Genomic DNA, 23,285 nt, shown 5'->3' on the forward strand with positions numbered 1-23,285 from the left:
GCTGCATCATCTGTCAATCAGTCATCTGATGTTTTGCCTAGGAAGCAAATGATTGTTGACCTCAAGGTGTTTTCCAATGTCAATCCTGGTGTTCTTGATGATAATGCAGGTGGTGATACTGAGGTAGAGGAGGAGGACTCTGACGCAAGTCCTTCTATGTGACCTGCTTATGCTTTATTTGCATGTCCTTTTGGATTTTAATTTGTTGGGCTACGCCCTGATGCTCTCTGGATTGTAACATGCATAATCCATGTCTTTGGGTCCGATACTCCAGGTTATCTATGCCCTGATGGTTTGTATATGCACTTTATGAGTTCCTATGCTCTGATTCTCTCTGCACTCTATGTTCTCTATGATCTGATAACTCTGTGGAAATATGTATTATGCTCCTATTCTATGGTATTGACTTTATTTGTCAGAATTTATGGCTAAAAAGGGGGAGTAAAAGTGTTTATGTGCATGATGTGATGAAAAATGCTATAGCATCTAGTATAGCATGTCTGTTCTATGTGATATGCAAGTTTTGAGGGGGAGTGAAGTTTATGCATATATTGAGGGGGAGTAGGTAGAATTTATTTTTCTACTACTTTTAATATGCATGCTTATATAGGAATTTATTTTTCCTATTCTCTGTGGCGTTGCTTAAATTTTAAGGAGTTTATTTCTCCGATCTTGAATCCACTATGTGAGAGTTTATTTCTCTCTATCTGTACTTTGAGGCTAGATGTGTTATATTCCGCTGTTGCATGCCTCTGATGCTTACGTGCTAGCTATCTTTTCATCTGATGAAATTTTACTTTCTTTCCTAGTTGTGTGCTCATGTTGACTTGAAGGAAAGTTTAAATAGCCTAGCATTGTTCTACTTTCTTTCCTAGTTGTGTGTTTATGTTGACTCGAAGGAAAGTCTAGACAGTATCTCTCCATGCACTGGGCCAAAGTTGTTTTAGCCAAAATTTGCCAAAGGGGGAGATTGTTGGGTTTTGTGTTTGGCTACATTTTGTAAAAGCCAACTTTGCCAGATGCTGGACAAAGATGCTGCAGCATCCTCGTACAGCATCCTGATGCTCTGTTTTAAGTGCAGAATTTTTTCTGTCAATCTCGTTCAAGATTTGCTTCAAATATTAATTCCAGCACGTGTGTATATGCAAGACGAGACTTACTGCACAAGAATTGTCCAAGTCGGCCTAAGGAAAGTTATTAAAAACAAAAATATAATTATATTATATTTTTGTTCGCTTTTTTTTGTTTGGTACAACACAAAACATATTTTCAATTTTAATCTAGGTTTGGCCGCAGCTGTTGCAAGGGTTTTTGTCTGCAACCCTAGCTTGCCCATCAAGACATTGAAGACTATAAATATGTGAAGCCTCAAGCTATTATTTTTATGTATTCTAAACCGTGTTCTTTACAAAGTGTGAGTTTTTAGGGTTTAGAGTTTGTGTCTTTTGTCAGCCTTTCTTGTGTCAATCTGATGCAAGTTTAGGACTGTGTTTGTGTTGTTTATTGTAAGCTGCTCCTAAGCTTTGAAGCACGGAGTTAGTGTGTGTGATTCACTCAAGAGCTTTTAAGCAAGAGTGTGGTCTAGTTTCTAGGAGAGTGTCTCCATCTTGATCGTTATTATTGACAGCAACATGGTACGTGTTGTTAGAGGGAATTTGGGACGGGGTCTCATTATCTAAGAGGTTCTTAGATAGGATTGCACGGGTAGTGTCTAGGCGATAAGTCAAGTACCGGGTGTTGGTCGAGGGCTTTGAACTAGAGCTATTATAGTGGATTCATTCCTGGATTGGTATCCCCCAGAGTAGGTGACGTTGCACTGAACTGGGTTAACAATTTCCTGTCTTATTTATTGTTCTGCAATTTATTTATTTATTTACTGTGTTCTGCGACTGTCTTGCTGCAACGAGTGCTATAGCATCTTGTGTAGCATTGTGTTCACTGAGTGCCGGAATTTCAATATATATATATATATATATATATATATATATATACAAATTTAATAAATAGATCGAAACAAACGAGGTTAAATTTTGCATAAGTGGATCGGAGAGACTCCCACAAGATAAAAATTAAGTTTTGGAATCTCTCGATTAAAAGAGGTATTTATATTTAATGTCCAGCACACCTCGAATAAAATACTTTTAGTAAAAAAAATTATAAATAAAAAAATTACGTACCCACGGGTGTGGGGCTGGATTTCTATATAGTATATATACCCAGTCACACTTATCCTAGACTGTGTTACGATTTTTTTAGAGACAGAGTAAATTGGAAATACTACTTAAGTTAAAGGGGTAAACAAAAAATAAATGGACCAAATCATCAATTAGTCAGTGATCTTTCAGTAAATCAAAGAAATTAGTGAATTACATATATATTCCTCACACAACCCTCGGTTCTTCCATGAAGCCAATAAGGCATTTTTCTTTTTATAGGAATATATGAAATCATTTTTATATTTTGTATACCAATATGAAATCATTAAGGTTTCAAAAGACATACAATCTTTTTTTAAAAAAAAAATAATTACTCAATTGGTGTCTTGTACCAAAAATAGTTTTTTCTCATTTTGTCTCTAATGCTAAAATAGAAACCTAGCAATATCTAACACTAGTTGTGTATTTCTACTTCTCTTCTCTTTTCTTTTTTTGAAGCACAAAAAAGAGTTTTAGAAGTAAACTGACTAAACCATGAAAGCTCTTACCTTAATCCTCACATTTGCCATCATCGTTGCATTCTCACAAACATTGGTCACTCACTCTTATCTTCAAAGGAATCTATATTCCATGCTTAACCATACCCAACAACATGTAAATAAATTGTATATTCTCATTTTTATTTTTAAATATTAGTCCAAATATAGGGGAATACCCTTTATTTCAAAATGTTAAAAATCATTCAGAATAACATATTCAATAGTTTTTCTTCTTCATCAAAAATTTAAACATGAAAGAATGTGTATCTTAAATAATTTCATATTTTATTGTATATATCTTAAATAAAAGGCTATTTGTTTCAGATTAATGAGACAATTAGCTGCGTTTATCAAATCAATGTAAAGACAAGCTGCCATTCTCCACCACTAACAACAGATGCAATTGGAATTTCAATTGGAGACGCCGAAGGCAATGAGGTTCTTTTTTATTCTCTCATTAGTTTTTATGTCACTTTTATATAATATATCGTCACAATTCTCTATTTGATGAGATATGGTTGGATTCGAATGTATTACATATTTGTGTGAATTACAAAAACATTTTATAACACGTTAACAAGCTATACTTTCGATTAATATTCTCTACGATAATTTATGAACACAACTTAAACATTTTATAACTCTGGTTATGACTATTGCCATAAGAAAGTTGTAAATTAATGTTACATAAATTCCTCAAATACTACTTATTATTATTATTATTGTGTCTTTTTTTCTTGAACAAAAAAATATATGGTTATTACATTTTGTTAAAATCGTCAAGAAGCATAAAGATCAAGTATTGTGTGTTGAATATTGTGGATTCACTTTAATTAATTTATTAAAATATAATTAAATGTTCATAAAATCAAATATATTAAGATTGCTAAAAGTTCAATTCCAATTCAGAAGCAAAATATATTCATTTGAATTCCAAACAAAAGCTAAAAGTTCAGCAAGAAAATCAATTCCAAACTATGAATCACATTAGCAAACTAATGATGCACTCTGACACCAATAAAAGATGCTGGACTAAGAGTTTACCTTGAGTAACAAACTATGATTTTCTGAAAGTTTGTTATATCCACACAAAAAAGTGAATTTTATGTTAAGAACCATAAGAAAAGGATCTAAAAAAATGGACCCAAGTTTTTTCTATTTTGTTATTTATTTTATTTGTTGCGTAAAGGTTCATTTTATTTATTAGTTATCTTTTGATTTTTTATTTATCTTTTTAATTTCAATGTTGCGAAATATGACATTTTTTATGTTAGTTACACAAATAAATAACTATTTTTGATGTTGTTAACATTATTTACAATTTAAATAAATGATGTTCTTTTAAAAGAATTGTCTTTTTTATTAGGGGTTCATTTTTATTATTTTTCCTAGACCTCCAACATTGTTGTGTACTCCTTGAAGTATTGCGGTATAGAGAATCCCATGACAATGGAGAATCCTATGATGAATTTGGTTCTAAAGCTGTTCAAATTGCAAAACTCAAGCAAACTGAGGCCTGCTGAACCTGTGTTAAGGGTGAACAAATCAAACTTAAAGCTATATTTGGAGAAACAGCTTAATTAAGTGCTTATGGATAAGTTGTTTCTATAACAAAAAATAAAATAAAGTCAAATTGGTTTCATATTAGCTATAAGTTGCTTTCGTATGTTATCATTGTGAGCTTATGAAATAAGCTGAAAATAACTTATGAGCATGTCATAAGCTATCTGGAGAACTTATGGAAATACGTTGAAAAATAACTTATGAGCATGTCATAAGTTGTTTCCGTAACCTCTCCCAAACAATCTCACAATTACAAACTTAATTATGGAAATAAGTTGAAAACAGCTTGCGAACGTGTCATAACTTATTTCTATAAGCTCTCTCAAACAATCTCACAAGTATTAACTTATGTGAGTGGATAAGTCAAATAAGGCAATTCAAACAAGCCCTTCAATGAAATTATGACTAGTGAAAGCCATATTTTTGAGTTGATTATACATACCGACATAGGAAAAGAAAAGAAAAACAATATAATGCCGCAAATAAGGGATTTTTGAGTTGTTTATACATGCTTATAATATAAGAGATTTTCAATACATATCAAATAAGGTTATTTTTAGTGGAAAATTTTTATAAAGAAAAGTAATATAAAATGAATAGATCCAATCATCAATTAGTCGTTGATGATCTTCCATTTAAACAAAGAAATTGGTTAATTAGATCGGTATGCAACCCTTGTTCTTCCGTGAAGCCATTAAGATAAGATGTTTTTTATTTTTATACTCTATATATATTCCCCTTGACCTTTCTAATACTAAATTATAACCTAGCAATATCTAACATCAATTTATGTGTTTATCCTTCTCTTGTATTGAAGCACAAAAAAGGGTTAGAAGTAATTAATAATTGATTAAACCATGAAATCTCTTACCTTAATCCTCACATTTGCCAGCATCGCTGCATTCTCACAAGCAACACTATCATTGGTCACTCACCCTCAACCTCAAATGGATTTATCTACCATGCTTAACTATACCCAACAACATGTAAATAAATTGTACATGTATATTCTCATTTAATTTTTATTTTGAAATATTAATCCATACAGGGGAGTTCCTTTGAAATAGTTTTTCTTCTCTTTTATTTTAACCGAAAAAAAATAAAATCATTCCACCCAAATCGTTTAATCACAAGTTTACACGTGAATGGATGTGTATCTTAAATAATTTTATAATTTATTGTATCTTAAATAAAATGTTATATGTTTCAGATTAATGATACTACGATTATCGGTAGTTGCACTTACGAGATCAGCATAAAGACAAGTTGTAGTTCTCGAAAACATACAACTGATGCAATCGGTATTTTAATTGGAGACGCTAATGGCAATGAGGTTCTTTTCTCTACCAACTTCGATAATTACAAATACTTAGATGGTTACACTCTCTTTTTCAATTTTATCTAAAAAAGTATATATCATATTTTTTGTACTTAAGTAACGGACTATATCTTAGCTACCCACAATCTCAAAGTATTGGGTCACATGGGCTAAATGTTCGGGAGGCTAGCTCAACTTCCCCCTATTATAAGGAGGCACGACCGCCACCACATCAGGGAAGGGGCGCCTATATATAGATAGGCCAACAACCCTCAGACGTTACGTTCTACATTCACACTATACTAAATCCTAGCTCAGCATATTTATTGACCAGACATTCTCACAACTTTGAACTACTTGAAAAATAAAAAATAAAAATAGCATATATATTAAAAGAAACAAATTAGTGGAAACACTTTAATTTGTGTACCAAAATTATCATTAAATTAAATAGCTCCAGAAATCAACCAACACCTCAATGCACAAAGATTAGACAAAAGATTATTAACAAGGGCAATAACTATTTTGAATTTTTTAGATTATTTGCCGATATAAGTTTTGTAAGATGATATATAAGATAATATCTTCTAAATTTATGTAAGAGAATCAGTAAGGGTTTACTCGGAATTACTACTTATTTGAGATTATTTGCCTATGTAAATATTTGTCAGAGTTACAGGAACATCTTATAATATTTTCAACTTATTTGCATAATTTGCATAAGTTAACTTATAAAAAGAGCTTAAAACTAATAAATTTTGTTCTCATTTTTTTTATTATAAAATTCATGACTTGTAGGTTCTTGCAGAATTGGTAGCAGGGAACTTGGAGTTTGATCGATGCATGATTTCTCGATTTACTGTATTGGGAAGTTGTTTAGGCAAAATATGCAAAGCATACTTAGCTAGGATTGGATCAGATGGTTGGAAGCCAAAGTCTATCATTGCATACCACAATGCCTATCCACCTGCCACATTCAACTTCAACTATTTCATTCCTGAGGGTCGTCGCTCTGGCTTCGACCATTGCATTACAAAGTCATAATTAATTAATGTTACATTCATTATATTATTTTTTTTTTTTTTTTGTCAAAAATTATTATTATCAGGTGCGATCATACCAACACTAATGCATCAGATCTCATCAGAACTCCGCAGTTATGCATGCTTAAACAAGAGTAGTACTAGGATGGGTGATCTCATGAAAAATCCTTGTGTTGCACCACTTTTTATTATTTATTATTATTAGGTGTCTTTATTTTCTTGAATAATAATAATATGCTTCTGGCATAATCTTTCCCAATTATTTTTTGAAAAATATATTGAAATGTCAATATTTTTTGTTTATTATTATTTTATATATTTTTAACTGAGAAAATTATTTTATATTTCAATTGACCCTCAACAAAATTCAATCAACTAATTGTAAAAAAAATAAAAAAAAAAAATAAAAAAAAAAAAAATCAATCAACCATTGCACGAATACATGCTCTAATTTTCTATCAAAAGAAGAAAAGAAAAAATACATTTTTTAGTTTATTCAGTTTGGGCCTATAAGGTAAAGTGTGTTGGGACCTTTTTTTGCCGCTCTACCATTTTCTCAAGCATCATTCGCTACTTAGCATTTTTTCCTAAAATTAAATTTCTCATTTTTACTCATTTGTTACTTAAGTAATGAATGAGTAAAAATAAGACATAAGATATGCGAGAATCTCGTAGAATCTCAAAAGAAAATCCTTGACAAAAAAAATAATAATAGATCTCAGGTGTGTTTTGTGTCTAAAAATAATTTATGATCTTTCGGTAAAGCAACAGAATTAATGAATTACAGTTCTTTCATGAAGCCAATAAGGTATTTTTAATTTTATAGGAACAAGCCATTAAAGCCGATTTTAGAAGCTACTATAAATAGATTTAATTCATATGCACAGTTAGCGTAAGTATTTTTTACACTTTCAGTTAATAAAATATGTTGATTTGTCGGGTTTCTTCTAGTTTAACCAAGGTCCGGGTTCGATTCTTGACTTGGACATGCAGCGGTGTTAAAACTTTTAGGAAGAGTTTGTCACCCTGAGCATGCAGCAATGTTGAAACTTTTAGAGAGAGTTTGATACCCATTTGTGTTCCACAAGGTTCGAGGGATTAGTCTCTGCAATTGTGCGCAGAGGATGCCCGGTTTACACAAAAAAAATATGTTGATTTGTGATTGATTGACAATATTGAAAGTTATACGCTATTATCTTTTTAAATTAATTTTATTATGATAATGTTTTCTAAAAGAAGAAGGAAAAAAAAAATCAAACAACAACTAAAACAAACATTTTGATCGCAAATATTTGTCTTTTCATCAAATTCAAATTTCATCAAATTCAAATTTCATCAATATATGAAACAGTGACATTTTATTTTTTTACAAAATATGAAACAATGACATTAGATACAAGAAAATAGGCAACATCAAATAATATATTGTTGTTAAAATAAAAACTAACAATACTCTACTAACTATTAATATTTGTTAACATTTCATGGTTTACTTAAATATTCTCCTTGGGTTATCTAATCTAATCTATTGTTATAATAGAACAAAACAATATCTAACACCAATTAGGCGTTTCTCTCTTCTCTTGAAGCACAAAAAAGGGGTTACAAGTAATTAATATTCTACTAAACCATGGAAGCTCTTCTTACCTTAATCCTCACATTCTCCATCATTGTTGTCTTCTCATCACATGCAACACCAACATTGGTTGCTAGCCCTCAACCTCAAATGAATCTATCTTCCATGCTTAACCATACCCAACAACATGTAAATAATTTTTTATTCTCATTTTTAATTTGAATATTAATCCAAACAGGGATTACCCTTTAATTCAAGATATTGAATATCATTTAGAATAACAAATTCCGTAGCTTTTCATTTTTTTAACCAAAAAAAAAAATTCATTAGTTTAGTCACTAGTTTACACGTGAATGAATGTGTATTTTATATAATGTCATATTTTATTGTAACTTAAATAAAAAGCTATATATGTTTCAGATTAATGAGACTAGATTGATCAGTAGTAGCTGCACTTACGAGATCAGCGTAAAAACAAGTTGCAATTCTCTAACATATACAACGGATGTAATCAGTATTTTGATTGGAGATGCTAATGGCAATGAGGTTTGTTTCTATACTACCTCCCAGAATTAGAAATATTTAGATGGTCACATTTTATGGCTTTAATATATCGCATATGCATTTTATGTACACAATTATCTATTTAATGAGATATGATTGGATTTAAATGTAATTGTTGTTTACACTATATTTTGGGAGGGAGTACACAAACATGTAAATTGAGGAATCTTTTTTATTTGAATGGAGTTATGAAACATATTGGTTTGATATATAATTGTAGATTGTTACACAATTGGAAGGTTTTGGGCTGTTGGACTCGTGCATGGAAATTACAAATAATGTATTGGGACATTGTATAGGCAAAATCTGCAAAATATACTTAACTAGGGTTGGATCAGATGGTTGGATGCCAGAGACTATCATTGCATCGCATAGTGACTATCCACCAATCACATTCAACTTCAACTATTTCATTCCTAATGATCATCGCTCTGGCGTCGACTATTGCCATAATAATGCTTAGTGTTATGTTCCTTAAATTAATACTATTATTATTTAGTAAAAAAAATATTATTATTATTATTAGGTGTTTTTCTTTTCTTGAATAACAATATGCTTATTGCATTTTCTCAAAGACCAAATCGTCAATAAAGCATATAGAAGCAGCTAGCGTAGTACGTATATGTGCTAAGTAGGCTCAATTGATTGCTACTAATAAGTATTTTTCTTTACTAGCTAATAACTCTTTTGATATGTAATTAAGTAATAAATATATGTCTTTATACAAAGATGAATTATCAAGTTATAATTTTAGTGTATTATTTATCTTTTTGAGATTTGCATGTTGATGACGAATTAAAATCATATTGACGATTTAAAGTTGCCAATAGAGTAAAATCATTGTGTTATTTTAAAAGTAGTTATGATTAAAACTATATATTGACGAGTCTCTTGTAGAAAATCAATAAAATGGTAAATTTTCGATCTATAAATTACATATATCATATCGTATTGTTTTAAAAATTCATTACGTATATTCTTTCTTCTTTTTTTTTTTTTTTGACAGGAACATATATTCTATTTTTATATATACCGAGTGGGTGGTTTATAAAGCCATTATAAATATATTTAATTTAAATTCAAATTTGATCAATATACAAGCCAATCACATTGGATACAAGGAAATAGACAACATCAAATGATATATTGTTGCAAAAACAAACAATACTATATTATAATAAAATATTAATAAAAAATTATAGTTCAATGTTAGCATTTCATGGTGTATTTAAATATTTCACTTGGCCTTTCCAATGCTATAATAGAACCAAACAATATCCAACACCAATTAAGTGTTTCTCCATTACTTCTATTTTCTTCTTTTGAAGTACAAATAGAGTTACAAGTAATTAATATCCAACTAAGCTATGAAAGCTCTTACATTAATCCTCCTCACATTCTCCATCACTGTTGCCGTCTCACATGCAACACCAACATTGATCACTTACCCTCAACCTCAAATGAATCTATCTTCCATGGTAAACCATACCCAACAACAAGTAAAATTTTTTTATTCCCTCTTTTTATTTTGAAATATTAAATCAAATAAGGGAATACCCCTTCAATTCAAAATTATTCCGCAGATTTTAATTTATTTTTTAACAAAAAAAGCTTTTCATTAGTGCCCCCAAGATTTAGCCATATGAATGAATATGTATCTTAAATAATTTCATGTTTTATTGTATATTAAATAAAAGGTTATATGTTTTAGATTGATGAAACTAGACTGATCAGTAATTGCAATTACCTGATCACTATAAAGACAAGTTGCAGTTCTCCACCACATACAACAGATCAAATCAGTCTTTTATTTGGAGATGCTAATGGCTCTGAGGTTCTTTTTTGTACTATACATCATATAAGCTACTTCCAAATATTTACCATATATCATATAACTATATATATGTTTCTTTTTCTCTTAAATTTTGTTGCACAAATAATATTAGCTCTATTTTAAAATTTGTGATTAACTGTTGCCTTAGAGAAATTTTTCTAATAAAAGTCATATTAACTGTTGTTTTTATTTTCATGAAATATAATTTATAGGGTCATATTGCACCAAAAAAAAAATATAGGGTTATGCTAAACAATGCTCCTGGGCACTTGTTTTGTTAAGAAATAAACTGTGTATTTCACTTTTATCTAGAAAAGTATCATTTTATGAAAACAGCTTGTAGCTAATAGGAAAACATGTCTTAATATAAGTGTGATTATCCAAACTGAACTTGAATATGAAACAAATGGCGTATGTAGTTTTATTTTTTCTTTGAATGGAATTATGAAATGTATTCGTTTGATATCTATGCATATATAATTGCAGCTTTATGTTCAAAGACTGGATGGTCCTGATGATTCTGAGACGTTCAAGCAATGCAGCACAATTTCATTTGAGATACTAGGACCTTGTGTTGGCAAAATATGTCAACTGTACCTATTTAGGAATGGAACAGATGGTTGGATGCCAGAGACTGTAACAGCTTTGTACAATGACTACCCTCCTGTAACATTCAATTACAACATTTTCATTCCTCAGGGTGTTAGCTCTGGCTTCAACTATTGCGATGATAAAAATTAGTGTTGCATTCCTTAAATACCTTTATTGTTATAAGGTGTTTTGTTTTCTTCAACAAAAAAGTATACTTATTGCATTTTGCCAAAGATTAAATCATCAAGAAGCATTTCACCCAAAACAAAATCGTCAATATGAGAACATTTAAGGAACTAAAACAAAATAACAATGACCAAAAGTATTAACTAGTATATCTGGAGGCTAAAGACATGGAAAAATGTTACTTCCAACTAAAATAATGGGCAAAAGTGAAAAAGAATAGTGTGCTATTTGCGTATAATTTTTCATATCTTCCAGTACGTATTAAATGGAAGGGCGGTTTAAAGTTATGTTCTTGTTTCTGAGCAAAAAAAAAAGTTATGTTCTTGTTAACCAATCCTGTGAACACCATATTACCATTTAACTAAATCGGATGAAAGGACGGAGAAAATTCATAACCAGTTTTAGTTCATATTTCTAGTTCCTCCGATTACATTTCCAGGGCATAGGTCCAGCACAGATATCATTGACATTGACATTGACACTGCTTTACAAGTTTTACACTACTGGAACCACTTCATTCAAACAAATGATGTTCATCTGTTACCTTGAAGAATTTGAAGGCAACAAACTATTCTCGTCATACATTTACTTTCACAACCTTTGTGCAACTCTTTCATACAGATCATGAGGCCAATTCCTCTTTACATTATTTGCAATAAAATTGGAAATCTGCAACAACAAAATAAGAGACAAATTTAGCCATGGATAAATGAATAGTTTGATAGTAAAGCAAATCAAAATTTACCCACTGGTGGCTTGATTGCAGTTCATTACCTGCTGATATATCATCTGAGAGCATTGTTGTTTAGGACATTTTACTATCTATCTTTATCCAAGAAAAGGCAATAACTTATATAAAAAATCAACCAATTTTTTTCTGTCTTACTCACTTGTACTAGTATAGATTTGATTTAATATTTATGGTGGATTTAAGGCATGCAAAAAATGAACAAAAAAATTGGCTGTTAACTACAATATATTGGATTTAGGACATAAGGTGGGTATTAAATGTAGTTATCCCATAAAATAATGAACAATGTATTGTATGACAAACTCCTAGGACATCTTCAAGATAGAGGTTATATTCTCAGAATGACCAAAAAGCTTTTTGTAACAAATAGACATAATAAGCTTATTACTTTTGGGAGTGCTCCAAACACTTGTTCAGAGCAATTATGTAAATTATCGCACTTCAACAAAAGCAACTAAAGCATGAATATAAAGCCAACCAAACAATGGGATCCGCAGGATATATTACCTTAGCCCTCAAGGCACGAAGTGATCCATCAGAGTCTGTCACATTGTCCAGACAAGTCAGAGCAACCTTCAAGAGGTCTGGTATACAGGCTTGGACATGAGGAGATAAATTTTCAAACACATCAACAGCACTATCAGGTCCTCGGGGATCCAGAGGTAGAAATGGAAGTTTAGCAACCTCCCTCAACGCATCCACATGATTCCCCAGTCTTGACAATTTGTGAATTGATAATATCGACTCTAGTTGCCTTAATACGGTTTGCTGCTCAAAAACATGCTCTCTCTCTTGAAGACTGCAAAAAGAATTCAATTGGTCAATTTTTTTTCCTTAGGGATTATGATTAGTAGATTGATAAACAAGTTTTTACAGTTAAAACTTGAAAGCAACTTTCATAACTATTTAGTTCGAAGAGCTAAAACAGACAAATTTTATAAACAGTTACAAATTGATTAGGATGTTATCTTTTTTTGGTATAGCAGCAAAACAAAACAAAACCAAACACCTATGAAGAGAGAATATGGCGAAAATGGACTTCAAAGTTACACACAAGCAGGGTTTGATCTCCAAGATCATTCCATTAAAAAAGATAAGGGAAAGATGAAAATAAGAATCAAAGCATATTCTGGGTCAAATCACCACAGAATAAGTTCTAAACTAGCAAAAAGGGTCATTTATGAAATATTAAGCAAAGTTGAAGAATATCACTATCCCGAAGGCAAAGTCCAAGCATAGAAATGTACGAGCAAGGAAATAAAATGTAATATTTTCACCTGACATCTGGGGAGTAAGTATATGTCTCCAAAATCTCATTGCCAGAATGGATGAGGCCAGCAGTTCGGCTCTCCCCGTCTAACCTTCCACGGAAAAGAGAACAAATAGCTTCAGAGAGGCACTTATTGATGGTATCCAGCGCCATTGAGAAGGAACCCACTCTCTTCTGAATTTCTATAGACTGAACCAAAAAATTCCACATCAGAAAAGCAACATTAAGGTTGGATGAAAAAACTGTGATTCACCTCACAAATAGTGACAGATGATAAGGGGGAAACAGGGGGGTATCAAAAAATAGGATAAAATTAGTTTAAATAACTTTATACGTAGGAAAAATCTAGAGATAGACACAATATGAGAAACACAAATGTGAGAAATAATGAAATATAATCAAAATAAAAAGGTATATTAGAAGCTGAAAATAAGCAAGTGTTAACAAAACTCCTTGATGGTGTTAAAAAAATATTTAGCTTCACGAGAAAAGGATGTCTAAGAGGCCAAAACAAAGGTCTAAAAAATGAGTGAAGTAATTCTCATATTTAAATGCCAAAAGAAGGGTATGAAGGACAGTACTTCTTTTTTTTAATAAACGAAGGACAATGTTTGTGAGCCAGGTAATGTTGTAATTCGGTAAAAGCAGTTGAAGGTTTTTTTTTTCTTTCCCTACTGTTCATCTAAAATTAAAGAGTGGCATAAGAAAGAAATTACTTTGTCATACATCCCAGCCTCCTGACACTGGCATGCTGCTTCAATCAAAAATTGTTGCCTTGCATTTGGATCCGCCACAAAACGTCCCAATTCTCCTTCTTCTCCAGCACCTCTTGCACCAAGTAAAAGATATATGCCTCCATCCCTTAACAACAATTCAGTTAGAAGCTGCTTCAGCATCAAGTTTCTCTGCCTTTGCTGATCAACATTACCTCTACCAGTCCACGACAACTGCCCACCGCCGACTGCAGCAGCAGCTTGTGCATAATATTCTAGTGCCATCTGGAGATCACCAAGACGCAAATACATAGATCCATATTGCCTGATAATGGTGGACACTTCTGCATAAGCATCCATCACTCCCAACTTTTGCCCAGTACCAGCACCTTCAGATAGGACGCCATGATCAGCTAGCACAATTGATAGGTGGGCAGCATCAATGTTATATCCTTCATCTCCTGTTTCCTTAGACAAGTATAATACAGCTGGAAGCAATTGAATGCTTAAAAGCAAGATATAGGGATATACCAGAGGATCTTTTCCATTTTTTGTATAGTATGATGGTTCAAATTTATTCAGGTAACTTTGTAAATCATCCAAACTGTACGGAATCAGACCATCACTTAGAACAATGGAAGAAGATCCGCTGGGGCAGTCCCGCACAGCTGACAATTTGAACCACAAGAAGTCCTCTATCGTACTAAAAAGAGTTGGTTGATCTCGAAGCAGGCGATCAATATGCCTTCGAGAACCTGATATGATGGCATACAGCAGCAATTTTTTCTTGTCATATGCAGTTCGACCTACTCGATCACCAGTTCTCAACATTCTTTCACATTCTTCTGATGCAGCTGTTGCAACCTCTTCTGGCACCATTCCTCCAGTATTAATCCACTCTGTAAGCTGTCAGAAACAGTAAATTATTTAAAATATACTATAATTTAATAGAAAACAAGAAGTGGCCAAGCTATTTACCAAAGGAGCAAATTGATGTGAAGCACGCGAAGATAGAGCAACATTTCTTGCTTCATCATAATAACCAGACCTCAGACAAAAATATATCTGTCACAGAAAAAGCGCAAGCTTAGCTCATCGTTAATATTGATTTTAAGAAACAAAGAAATTAGATATAGGACTGGACTCTGTTAAACCATAGAAAAAACATGAAAGATGAGAAACAATGAAGTGTAACCAAATTTTAGAGATTGCTAGGAGTGGAGTCTATGTAGAATACTAGAATATCCACACACATCCACATTTAAGAAAATGCCACAAACCCAACCACGTGTTGGTAGCAACTTTAATGCCATAACCGCACCTAATAGATACATGTATACTCAGATATGAACCCAACGGTACCATGGCTTCCCGCCTAAATGGATCCCATATTACACTTTCAACTTACCACAACAACTTCAAGTATCCTTTATATTACAATTACAAACTTTTGTGACAATAGAAATTTATTAGTTAGATAAGGGCAAATTCATTTGTTAAAAATATTGCATTTAAGCTTCTTTCACAATTGAATACCCAAAAAAAAACTTCTTTCACAAGCATATTTTCATGGAGATGTCACAATTATTTTAGTCTGATTTCTTCTATAAGATAAATTAGTATAATTAAGAGAATTAAACGGAGTTTTATGTCATTCATACTTAATACGGGTGCGATACGAATATGCGGATACACGGGATTTTTTAAATTCAGGACACGATATGGATAAGTTAATAAAAAAAATTATTATTTGCATGTAAAATACTTGAAAGAATTATACATTCAATAATATATAATTATAAAGATCACAATTTACAAAAAATAATACTCGTGATCAAAACACAAAGTGTAGAATTTTTGTATAAATCATAATCTATCAGGGAATTTTCAGCAATTAACCAATCTTATTCAGTAATTATATCTCTAAATAGATACCAGTTCTATGGGGCTATCACAATTACCTCTACTTATAAAATATAAGAAGCGATAGCATATTGTACAGGTAGGAGGAAGGTTGGATAAAATATAATAAGCATATATGGTACACATGCCCACAATTTTTACCCATTTGATGACTAAAAATCGTACTCAGTGCGAGTAATTTGTAGGCATCTCTAATGGATCTAAATCCAAGTCTCATCCCTAATAATTTTATAGTAAGATAAAGTTTCAAAACCTGCTGCCATGTGGTATCAACAGGAGGCTGACGCCGAGCATCACCGGCATCAAAATCAAGTACCCCATAATCCCTCAACCGAATCTGCACAGCAATAACTAAAATCAGGGCTTTTTTAAAAAAATAATTAAATATGTGGTAAGATGTTTACAAGATGCATATTCTTTAAGTTGAGACGAACCCGAAGGAAGGCGCGGATTCTTTGCAAATTTCCGACACCACCACCAAGAGAAGCCTACCATTAGATCAAAAAGCAATCAAAAATTAAGTGTTGATACTTGATATAACAAATAAAAATCAATGCATGCTCCCTATCATTTATTAATAAAGCACTTGAAATCCCAAATAACAGATTACTTGTGCAGGATGATTTTGTATAGTGTCCATGATGTATTTCTCATGTCCCCACTCAAGGTGGCGCCTTGCCCCAATAATCAATGACATCTTTTTTGAAACATGTCGCAAGTTTGAGTCCTCATCCATCAGCATCTGTTTCAATTAGCAAAGTTTAGAAAAGTTTATTTCATCACAAGTAGAACAAATAAGTTGCAAGACAAAGCTTCTTTTTCTGTTTTGTCTGTTAACAGAATACAACAATAATTACAACCTGAACAAGGTGCCATATCTTTCGCATCGTTACTGATTTTCCGCCACTAGCATCAATGCCCAAATTTTCATATGCACCCTTGAAAGCTGTGGCAAGCTAACAACCATATAAATACATAAGGTGAATACTAGTAAGAGCTTTTGGGAAAATAAGACAGCAAAAGATATACATTCATTTCATGCTAAGCACTATGTTGATCGCTGAAGTCATGAACAGGCTACACCATTTACTAGGTTTTTAATCTAATATATAACTCTAATTTTAAATTTAAGACATTGGGAAAGTAGGAGACATACTTTAAATGGCAACCCAGATTGCCTTGCTCTATTCAGATTTTTCACTACTTCAGCATAGACAGATGCCTTTTTCTCCATGGTGGGTCTACTATTCATGGGAACAATCTCCATGATACCAGAAGAGCCTTGTGGACTAGAAGAAATAGATACAATCTGACCAGAATGGGTACCCACATTGCTGTTAGCAATCATGTTTGTCCTTGGTAATGTAGAAATCCGGCTCAAACTCTGAAGGAAATCACGCTTTTCTTTTTGCCAATCCTCCTGTCAAACATTAAATGCTATTGAGCAGTAAGAAGGTTGAACCCCATAATATCAAGTACAAATAAACCTATTTTAAAATTTAAATCCCTTCAATCCATTTCCATTGTCATAATCTTGTTCCAAAATCCACAAAAAATATAAGGATTGGTATTTCCTTTTGAAAATTTAAGGCATTTGACTACAGTCAAATAAATAAAGAAAAGAAAATATAACTACATAAAAGGCACAGCCATAAAGATTTCTTATTTTCAGCAATGCAAGAAAAAGATAGAACACATTGAGTGTGCAAAAAAATGGTTTACCAAAACTTACTCCGAAATAGTTTTATGAATATACCTTAGCAAAACAAATTACAAAAGATGTCTCCAGTGATAACCCTTAATTACGCAAAGAATAGTCTTGGGTGTGCCGTGAAATGAAAGGCAAGATTACACTAACCTCCAAAACTTTCATCATATAATCATTGAAACTCCTGAGATTATCCTTCTGAGCTTCCTGGACAGCAGAGACCATTGCCATTTCATGAACCTGAGAACGAAAAAGAGTACTCGATATTGTCACAATTCTAATGTAAAGTAAAAAAAAAATATGAAAACCAACAATAATCGTCATCAATAAAGGAAGGACAGCTCTTTAACTTTGACAAGTGAAAAATCAAATATCAGTGTTGTCAAATATCGGCCATGGTGGATTGCGGTGGCGTATTATTTGACAAACGCCATGGCCAATATGTGAAGGATGGCGGTGCCATGGAGGATTTTTGGCTTTCCGCCATGGTCCCCATCTGCTATGATAACACTACATCAGATTCAGAATTCCAACGTTATATTTGAATCCAAAGATACAAATATTTCTAGTTGATTTTTGTGAACACTTTTGTGTAAAAAAAAATGCAAGCAAACTCAAAAAGGTAGACTTAGATTAGAGTGTATGATGTCTAACACTGATAAAAACTATCCAAATTAAATCAATTTAAGTTCAAATAATTATTTAAAAGTGATAGTAAGTCCAAGATGGATAACAAGCAAACTGAAAGTGGAAATTACCTGCTGCAGATACTCCTCGACGCTTGTTGCCTCAACAGGAAAAACATCCTCAAAAGTTGTCTTTATACAACAAAAACAGATGAAGGGCACAACATTAGCAAAATATATGAGTTGAGAAATTAAACAAGCACAGGAAAAGCAACTGAGAAAGTAATCTGGCATGAACTTCCGACCAAATTACTTTGCTTCCAAATAGGTATATTAGGAAAACAGGGAAGTCTATGCAACTTAAGTGGTACCTTCAACTCAAATGACTTCAGATCCCTCGCAAGCTGCTCTGCATTTATACCCTCGCGAGCAAGAAGCCTGGACATGTACATCCAAAAGAAATAACAAAGAAATCATCACACTAATTGCCTATATGCTATCAGGTATTCAAGCATCTTCTACTCTAAGAAAACGATGGAACGCAATCCACTTGAGGCATGTAAGACGGTGATCTCAACATAAGCAATACCACTATTAAGATAAGCAAAAGGATTTGAAGGAGCAACTAGATATCATTATCAAAGAAAATAAACTCTCAAACCGCTCAAAGCAATCCAACTAGGAACCACCAAAACATAATTTAGTAAGATTTTTCTCAATTTCTGAATTCTAAAATGATTGAACAATTTAGGAAAAATATAAATAGGAATTTCGTATTATCAACAACCGAAAAAGTACCTAGTTGCAGCAATGGATTGTGAAGGCGCCTCGGCTCTTACAGTCTTCGATTTAAGCTTCTTCGATAGTGCTTCGAGTTGATCCAAGTTCCTCTAAACAATGTACAAAAATGAATTCAAAATCACAGATCTCAAAATCATAGTAAATCAACAATTATTTCAATTTTCTCAATCAGTAACAATCCTAGCCAACACGAAGTAGTGCTTATTCAATTATTTAACTCAAATTGAAGTTACGCATAGGTCAAATTTAAAATCAAAATCAAAATACATTTATACTTCTTAACCTATAAATGGATTGAATCGTAATGATTTGGATGAAAAGAGAAGAGTGAAGTGCGATTGAGAGAACCTGAAGAGGAGGAAACTGAGCAGAAGGAGCAGCTTGTTCGAGAAGCTTGGAGGAAGAGTGTAGTAGATCGGTCCAACTGGCCAAATCTTCGTTCGCCATGAATCTTCAGCGAACGAGCGAGCTCAACGACGTAATGAGAAGAAGAAGGGTTTTGGAAGTTCTTCTGTTTTCTTTCTTAAGCCCTAAAATTTGAAAAGCGAGAGTTTCCGGAGGAGGATGGGGATGAACCGGTTTTCTATATTTACGGTTTGTCTCGACCCGGTTCAAATGGCAAAAAGACGGTCTAAGGCCTTGATTGGTTTTTTTTTGTTTTGAAAAACTCGGTATCCCGTCCAAGGACGACTAATTTGAGGGGCCCAATCTCATTTCCACTTGTGGGGGCTCCGTTTAAAGCCCGCGTATTTTTTACTATGTATGGAATAGGCCACCGAAATTGACATCAGAGGAAATCGAACTTAAGACCTTGAGATAGCACACTACATTGGCCAAAAAATCGAACTCATACACCTATATATTATTTAGAAGTTATCCTTATATCTATTAGCTACTTGGCCAAAAAATAAAATAATTGTGTCCCATATATAAGCATGTAAAATTCATTTCTTATTTCTATAAATTTTAAGACAAATTCATTATACTTTATTTCTTAACAAAATTGAAGACAGATGTAAGATATAATATGATGATTATCAACAATATGACGATAACTATTGCATTACATTTTTTTTTATTAATCATTTAGTTTTTTAGGGAAAAGACTCTGATAATTTAAAATTTAACTGCAAAGTAAGTAAAATTTGATAAAAAATTACACTTTTTATTAACCATCCATCAAATAAAAAGTGTAGTGTCTTCATCAAATGTCTTCCTTATTACACTACACTTTATTTTTTATTTTTTTTGGTGAGTTATTACACTACACTTTAAACAATCAATTGATGACGATATTTTTTTTTTACTAAATTTGATGACATAAATCATCTCTCATTTATATTGGTTCAACATTACTTTTGGATCTACGTGAGACAGGACGTGAGACTCTCCTCACACTTCACATTATACCAACACATATTTTCATTAATAATTTATGCGAAAAATTTAATAATACTACTATGGCATTTTTTTTTTAGGCAAAATACTACTATGGCATGACACTTGAGAATAAGATAGACTTAGTAACTGTAGCAACCAATTAGAAAAACACTTATAAAATCTGAAATCAAAGAGATATGGACTTAGTTTGTCCTGTTATTATCATCATCATCATGATGATGACCTTTTCTATAATTCTATTATAATCATAATTAACCACTTGGTCACTAATTTCTTCACCAACTGTCCTACCCCATCTTTTTTATTTATGACTTAGGAGAAAAAATTGACTTATAGTCCATAAATCCTAGCTCAATCGGTAGAAATGTTAAAATTATTAGTGTCAGACATTATGATCGAAGTTCGAACTCTGGTCACTCCACTTTATGTGTATGGATTTTTAATGGTCTTCATTTCGTCTATCAACAAAAAAAATGTCATAATTGTGAGTGTCAAAAGTTAGGATCGAAGTTCGAACCTCGATCACTCCACTTTATGTGTGTGAATTTTTAATGATGAAGAAAATCAACGCACAGAAAAAACATCATTATTAATACTAAAAGTGAAACTCATATATAGCCATACATATTCATATACTATTATATATTGCATCAAAGAATTTCCAAAGAAAGATCCAGAAAGAGTGAAGAAGAAGAAAAAGAAGAAGAAACCATGGAAGGTTTACAAAGATCTGCAGTATCTTTCAGAAGACAAGGTTCATCAGGATTTGTTTGGGATGATAAGTTCTTACAAGAAGAAATAAACAAAATGAATCAGAATCAGAACAACAATCAAGAACAAGACAAAGATGAAATCAAAGAAATGAATCGTGATGAACCACCACAGCTTGGATCAATCAATACTATTCAGAGGAGTCGTTCTAATGGTGGAGGACGTGGTTACCGTACTGGAAAAGTTTCTCCGGCGATCGAGCCGCCGTCGCCGAGGATATCGGCTTGTGGATTTTGTGGTGCTTTTGGGAAAGTAGGGGAAAAGAGAAAACCACCTCCTAAGCATCGATCCAGGTAGTGTTTGTTTTTTTTTTGTGTCTTTGTCGGTGGTTTGAAGCGGTTGTTTTAGTTGCCGGAGATGGAATATTCCGGCGAGGGTGAAAGGTTATGGTGTTTTATGTAAGGGTGCTGTTAACATGTGCATATAGGGCACATGTTAAGGTTTCTATCATTAGAAATTTGCATTTAATATTATAAACGAATTTAATGCTTAAAAGATATAATACACATGTTTCGAGAAAATATTTCTATATTTGTATTTTTAACATGTGCCTTAGGTGCACATGATAACATTTGCCTTTATGTAATACTAGTAGTATTAATTACTTTAGGTTTGTGGGGTAGTAATTAGTTGTTGAGTTCATCATGAATTATTATTAGTATTATTAAGAACATAATGATGATGAATATGTGTTTTTTTTATTTTTTTTCCTTTTGCTTTGTTATCATTATAGTATTCAATATTCAAGTGGCTTTGTTTACACTTTCTAGTTCTACAATTAAAAATTTATATTTGTCTTAGATGGAGATAAAGATGCATTTTATTTTGGTTGGGTTAATAAATTTAGCGGTAGTAGCCATTGTTATCTTCTTCTAGCTCTCCAATTTTTACACATTTACGATTTTGGTCCATAACTTTATTTGATTTGATGCATTTTCATGACAAATTTGACTTTATGCTTAAATATAATATTTTCATGGTCCTCACATTTGTAAGTCAACAATTTTGGTATATATGATTTTTCCTGCGGATGAATAGAGGATTGAATTTTGATGAGTTGAGATTGAATTTTTTGACGTGACAAAAAGATGTAATTTTTATGTAACAATTCAATTGAGATGTTTACTTTAATTTTTACTTTACAAGTTACACATCTTAAATTTTAGACTTAATTAGTCTATTGATTTCTTAAAGACATTTTAGGTTTTACAATGGTTCTTTAAAGAAAAAAAATGTTCAGATTGGTCCATTAAAGACACATTCGTTTCTCAATCGGTCATTTCCGTCAATTTTTTCCAAAAAAAACGTTAATTTTAGTTGACTGAATTGTGGAAGTGTAAGTGGTCCACAAAAAACCTTATTCATTTTTAAAATTTTAACCATTGGAATTTTTTGTTATATTTGGAGTTAAAATTTAACTGAAATGACCAATATGACAAATATATATGATCTTTAAGGAACCAATCCGGGTCTTTTTTTCTTTAAGAGACCAATCCGAACCTTTTTTTTTTAAAGGACCATTGTGAAATCTAAAATGTCTATAAGGGACCAATAGACTAATTAAGCCTAAATTTAAATATGGATATCAAATTATATTCAAGATTCGATTAAACCTCATGCTACTAGGTTGATCACTCGGGTCACACACTCCATATGTCCAATTTTGGCCATGAATGAGTTGTTAAAAAGTCTTAATTCAATGTGATATTATTCGACAAAATTTTATAAGTGAAAATAATTATCATCTTACAAGTTAGTTTAATAAGATAAGATTTAGTTGATCTTCATTTACCAAGCTACTGTGATAAACTCACATATACACATTTATCGTCGGTTCACGGATGATTTGTTGGTCTAAAATTTACATATGGACCTCACTTTGGTTTGAAATCAATGTATACAAGCAGCGACCACAAGAGATAAACACTGTATTTGTCACATCATCAAAAAT

At 32.1% G+C, this 23,285-nt stretch overlaps 4 protein-coding genes and 1 pseudogene across 6 annotated transcripts; 4 read left to right on the plus strand and 1 right to left on the minus strand.

The window, feature by feature from the left end:
* The first annotated feature begins 2,481 nt into the window (after positions 1-2,481).
* LOC123895395 (embryo-specific protein ATS3A-like) lies at positions 2,482-11,407 on the plus strand. Of its 3 annotated transcripts, XM_045945676.1 has the most exons (4): positions 2,482-2,810; positions 3,020-3,138; positions 7,500-7,505; positions 11,094-11,407. In XM_045945676.1, the coding sequence occupies exons 1-4, from the start codon at positions 2,691-2,693 to the stop codon at positions 11,332-11,334; spliced, it is 486 nt and encodes a 161-aa protein (XP_045801632.1). In that variant the 5' UTR covers positions 2,482-2,690; the 3' UTR covers positions 11,335-11,407. The 3 variants fall into 3 exon arrangements, with proteins under 3 accessions (XP_045801632.1, XP_045801630.1, XP_045801631.1); XM_045945674.1 differs by lacking the exons at positions 2,482-2,810; positions 3,020-3,138; positions 7,500-7,505 and adding exons at positions 10,011-10,258; positions 10,471-10,593 and having other exon boundaries at positions 11,080-11,407; XM_045945675.1 differs by lacking the exons at positions 2,482-2,810; positions 3,020-3,138; positions 7,500-7,505 and adding exons at positions 10,012-10,237; positions 10,471-10,593 and having other exon boundaries at positions 11,080-11,407.
* LOC123900258 lies at positions 6,683-6,801 on the plus strand (annotated as a pseudogene).
* LOC123895396 (embryo-specific protein ATS3A-like) lies at positions 8,129-9,520 on the plus strand. The gene is made up of 3 exons (XM_045945677.1): positions 8,129-8,384; positions 8,616-8,741; positions 8,980-9,520. The coding sequence occupies exons 1-3, from the start codon at positions 8,250-8,252 to the stop codon at positions 9,220-9,222; spliced, it is 504 nt and encodes a 167-aa protein (XP_045801633.1). The 5' UTR covers positions 8,129-8,249; the 3' UTR covers positions 9,223-9,520.
* Positions 11,408-11,597: 190 nt separating the features above from the next.
* Positions 11,598-19,792, minus strand: LOC123895394 (nuclear pore complex protein NUP93A-like). Its single transcript, XM_045945673.1, has 15 exons — positions 19,511-19,792; positions 19,160-19,251; positions 18,733-18,799; positions 18,494-18,553; positions 17,886-17,975; positions 17,184-17,447; positions 16,888-16,983; positions 16,638-16,769; positions 16,462-16,515; positions 16,281-16,364; positions 15,083-15,169; positions 14,108-15,010; positions 13,399-13,580; positions 12,629-12,920; positions 11,598-12,039 (listed from the first exon to the last, which is right to left on the minus strand). Exons 1-15 carry the CDS (start codon positions 19,607-19,609, stop codon positions 11,962-11,964), a joined length of 2,580 nt encoding a protein of 859 aa, XP_045801629.1. The 5' UTR covers positions 19,610-19,792; the 3' UTR covers positions 11,598-11,961.
* A 1,367-nt stretch (positions 19,793-21,159) lies between these two features.
* On the plus strand, positions 21,160-22,096 carry LOC123897548 (uncharacterized protein At1g15400). Its single transcript, XM_045948234.1, has 2 exons — positions 21,160-21,732; positions 21,917-22,096. The coding sequence occupies exon 1, from the start codon at positions 21,275-21,277 to the stop codon at positions 21,629-21,631; it is 357 nt and encodes a 118-aa protein (XP_045804190.1). The 5' UTR covers positions 21,160-21,274; the 3' UTR covers positions 21,632-21,732; positions 21,917-22,096.
* The last annotated feature ends 1,189 nt before the right edge of the window (positions 22,097-23,285 follow it).

Source organism: Trifolium pratense, linkage group LG7 (genome assembly GCF_020283565.1).
Source record: "Trifolium pratense cultivar HEN17-A07 linkage group LG7, ARS_RC_1.1, whole genome shotgun sequence".
Classification (NCBI taxonomy): domain Eukaryota; kingdom Viridiplantae; phylum Streptophyta; class Magnoliopsida; order Fabales; family Fabaceae; genus Trifolium; species Trifolium pratense.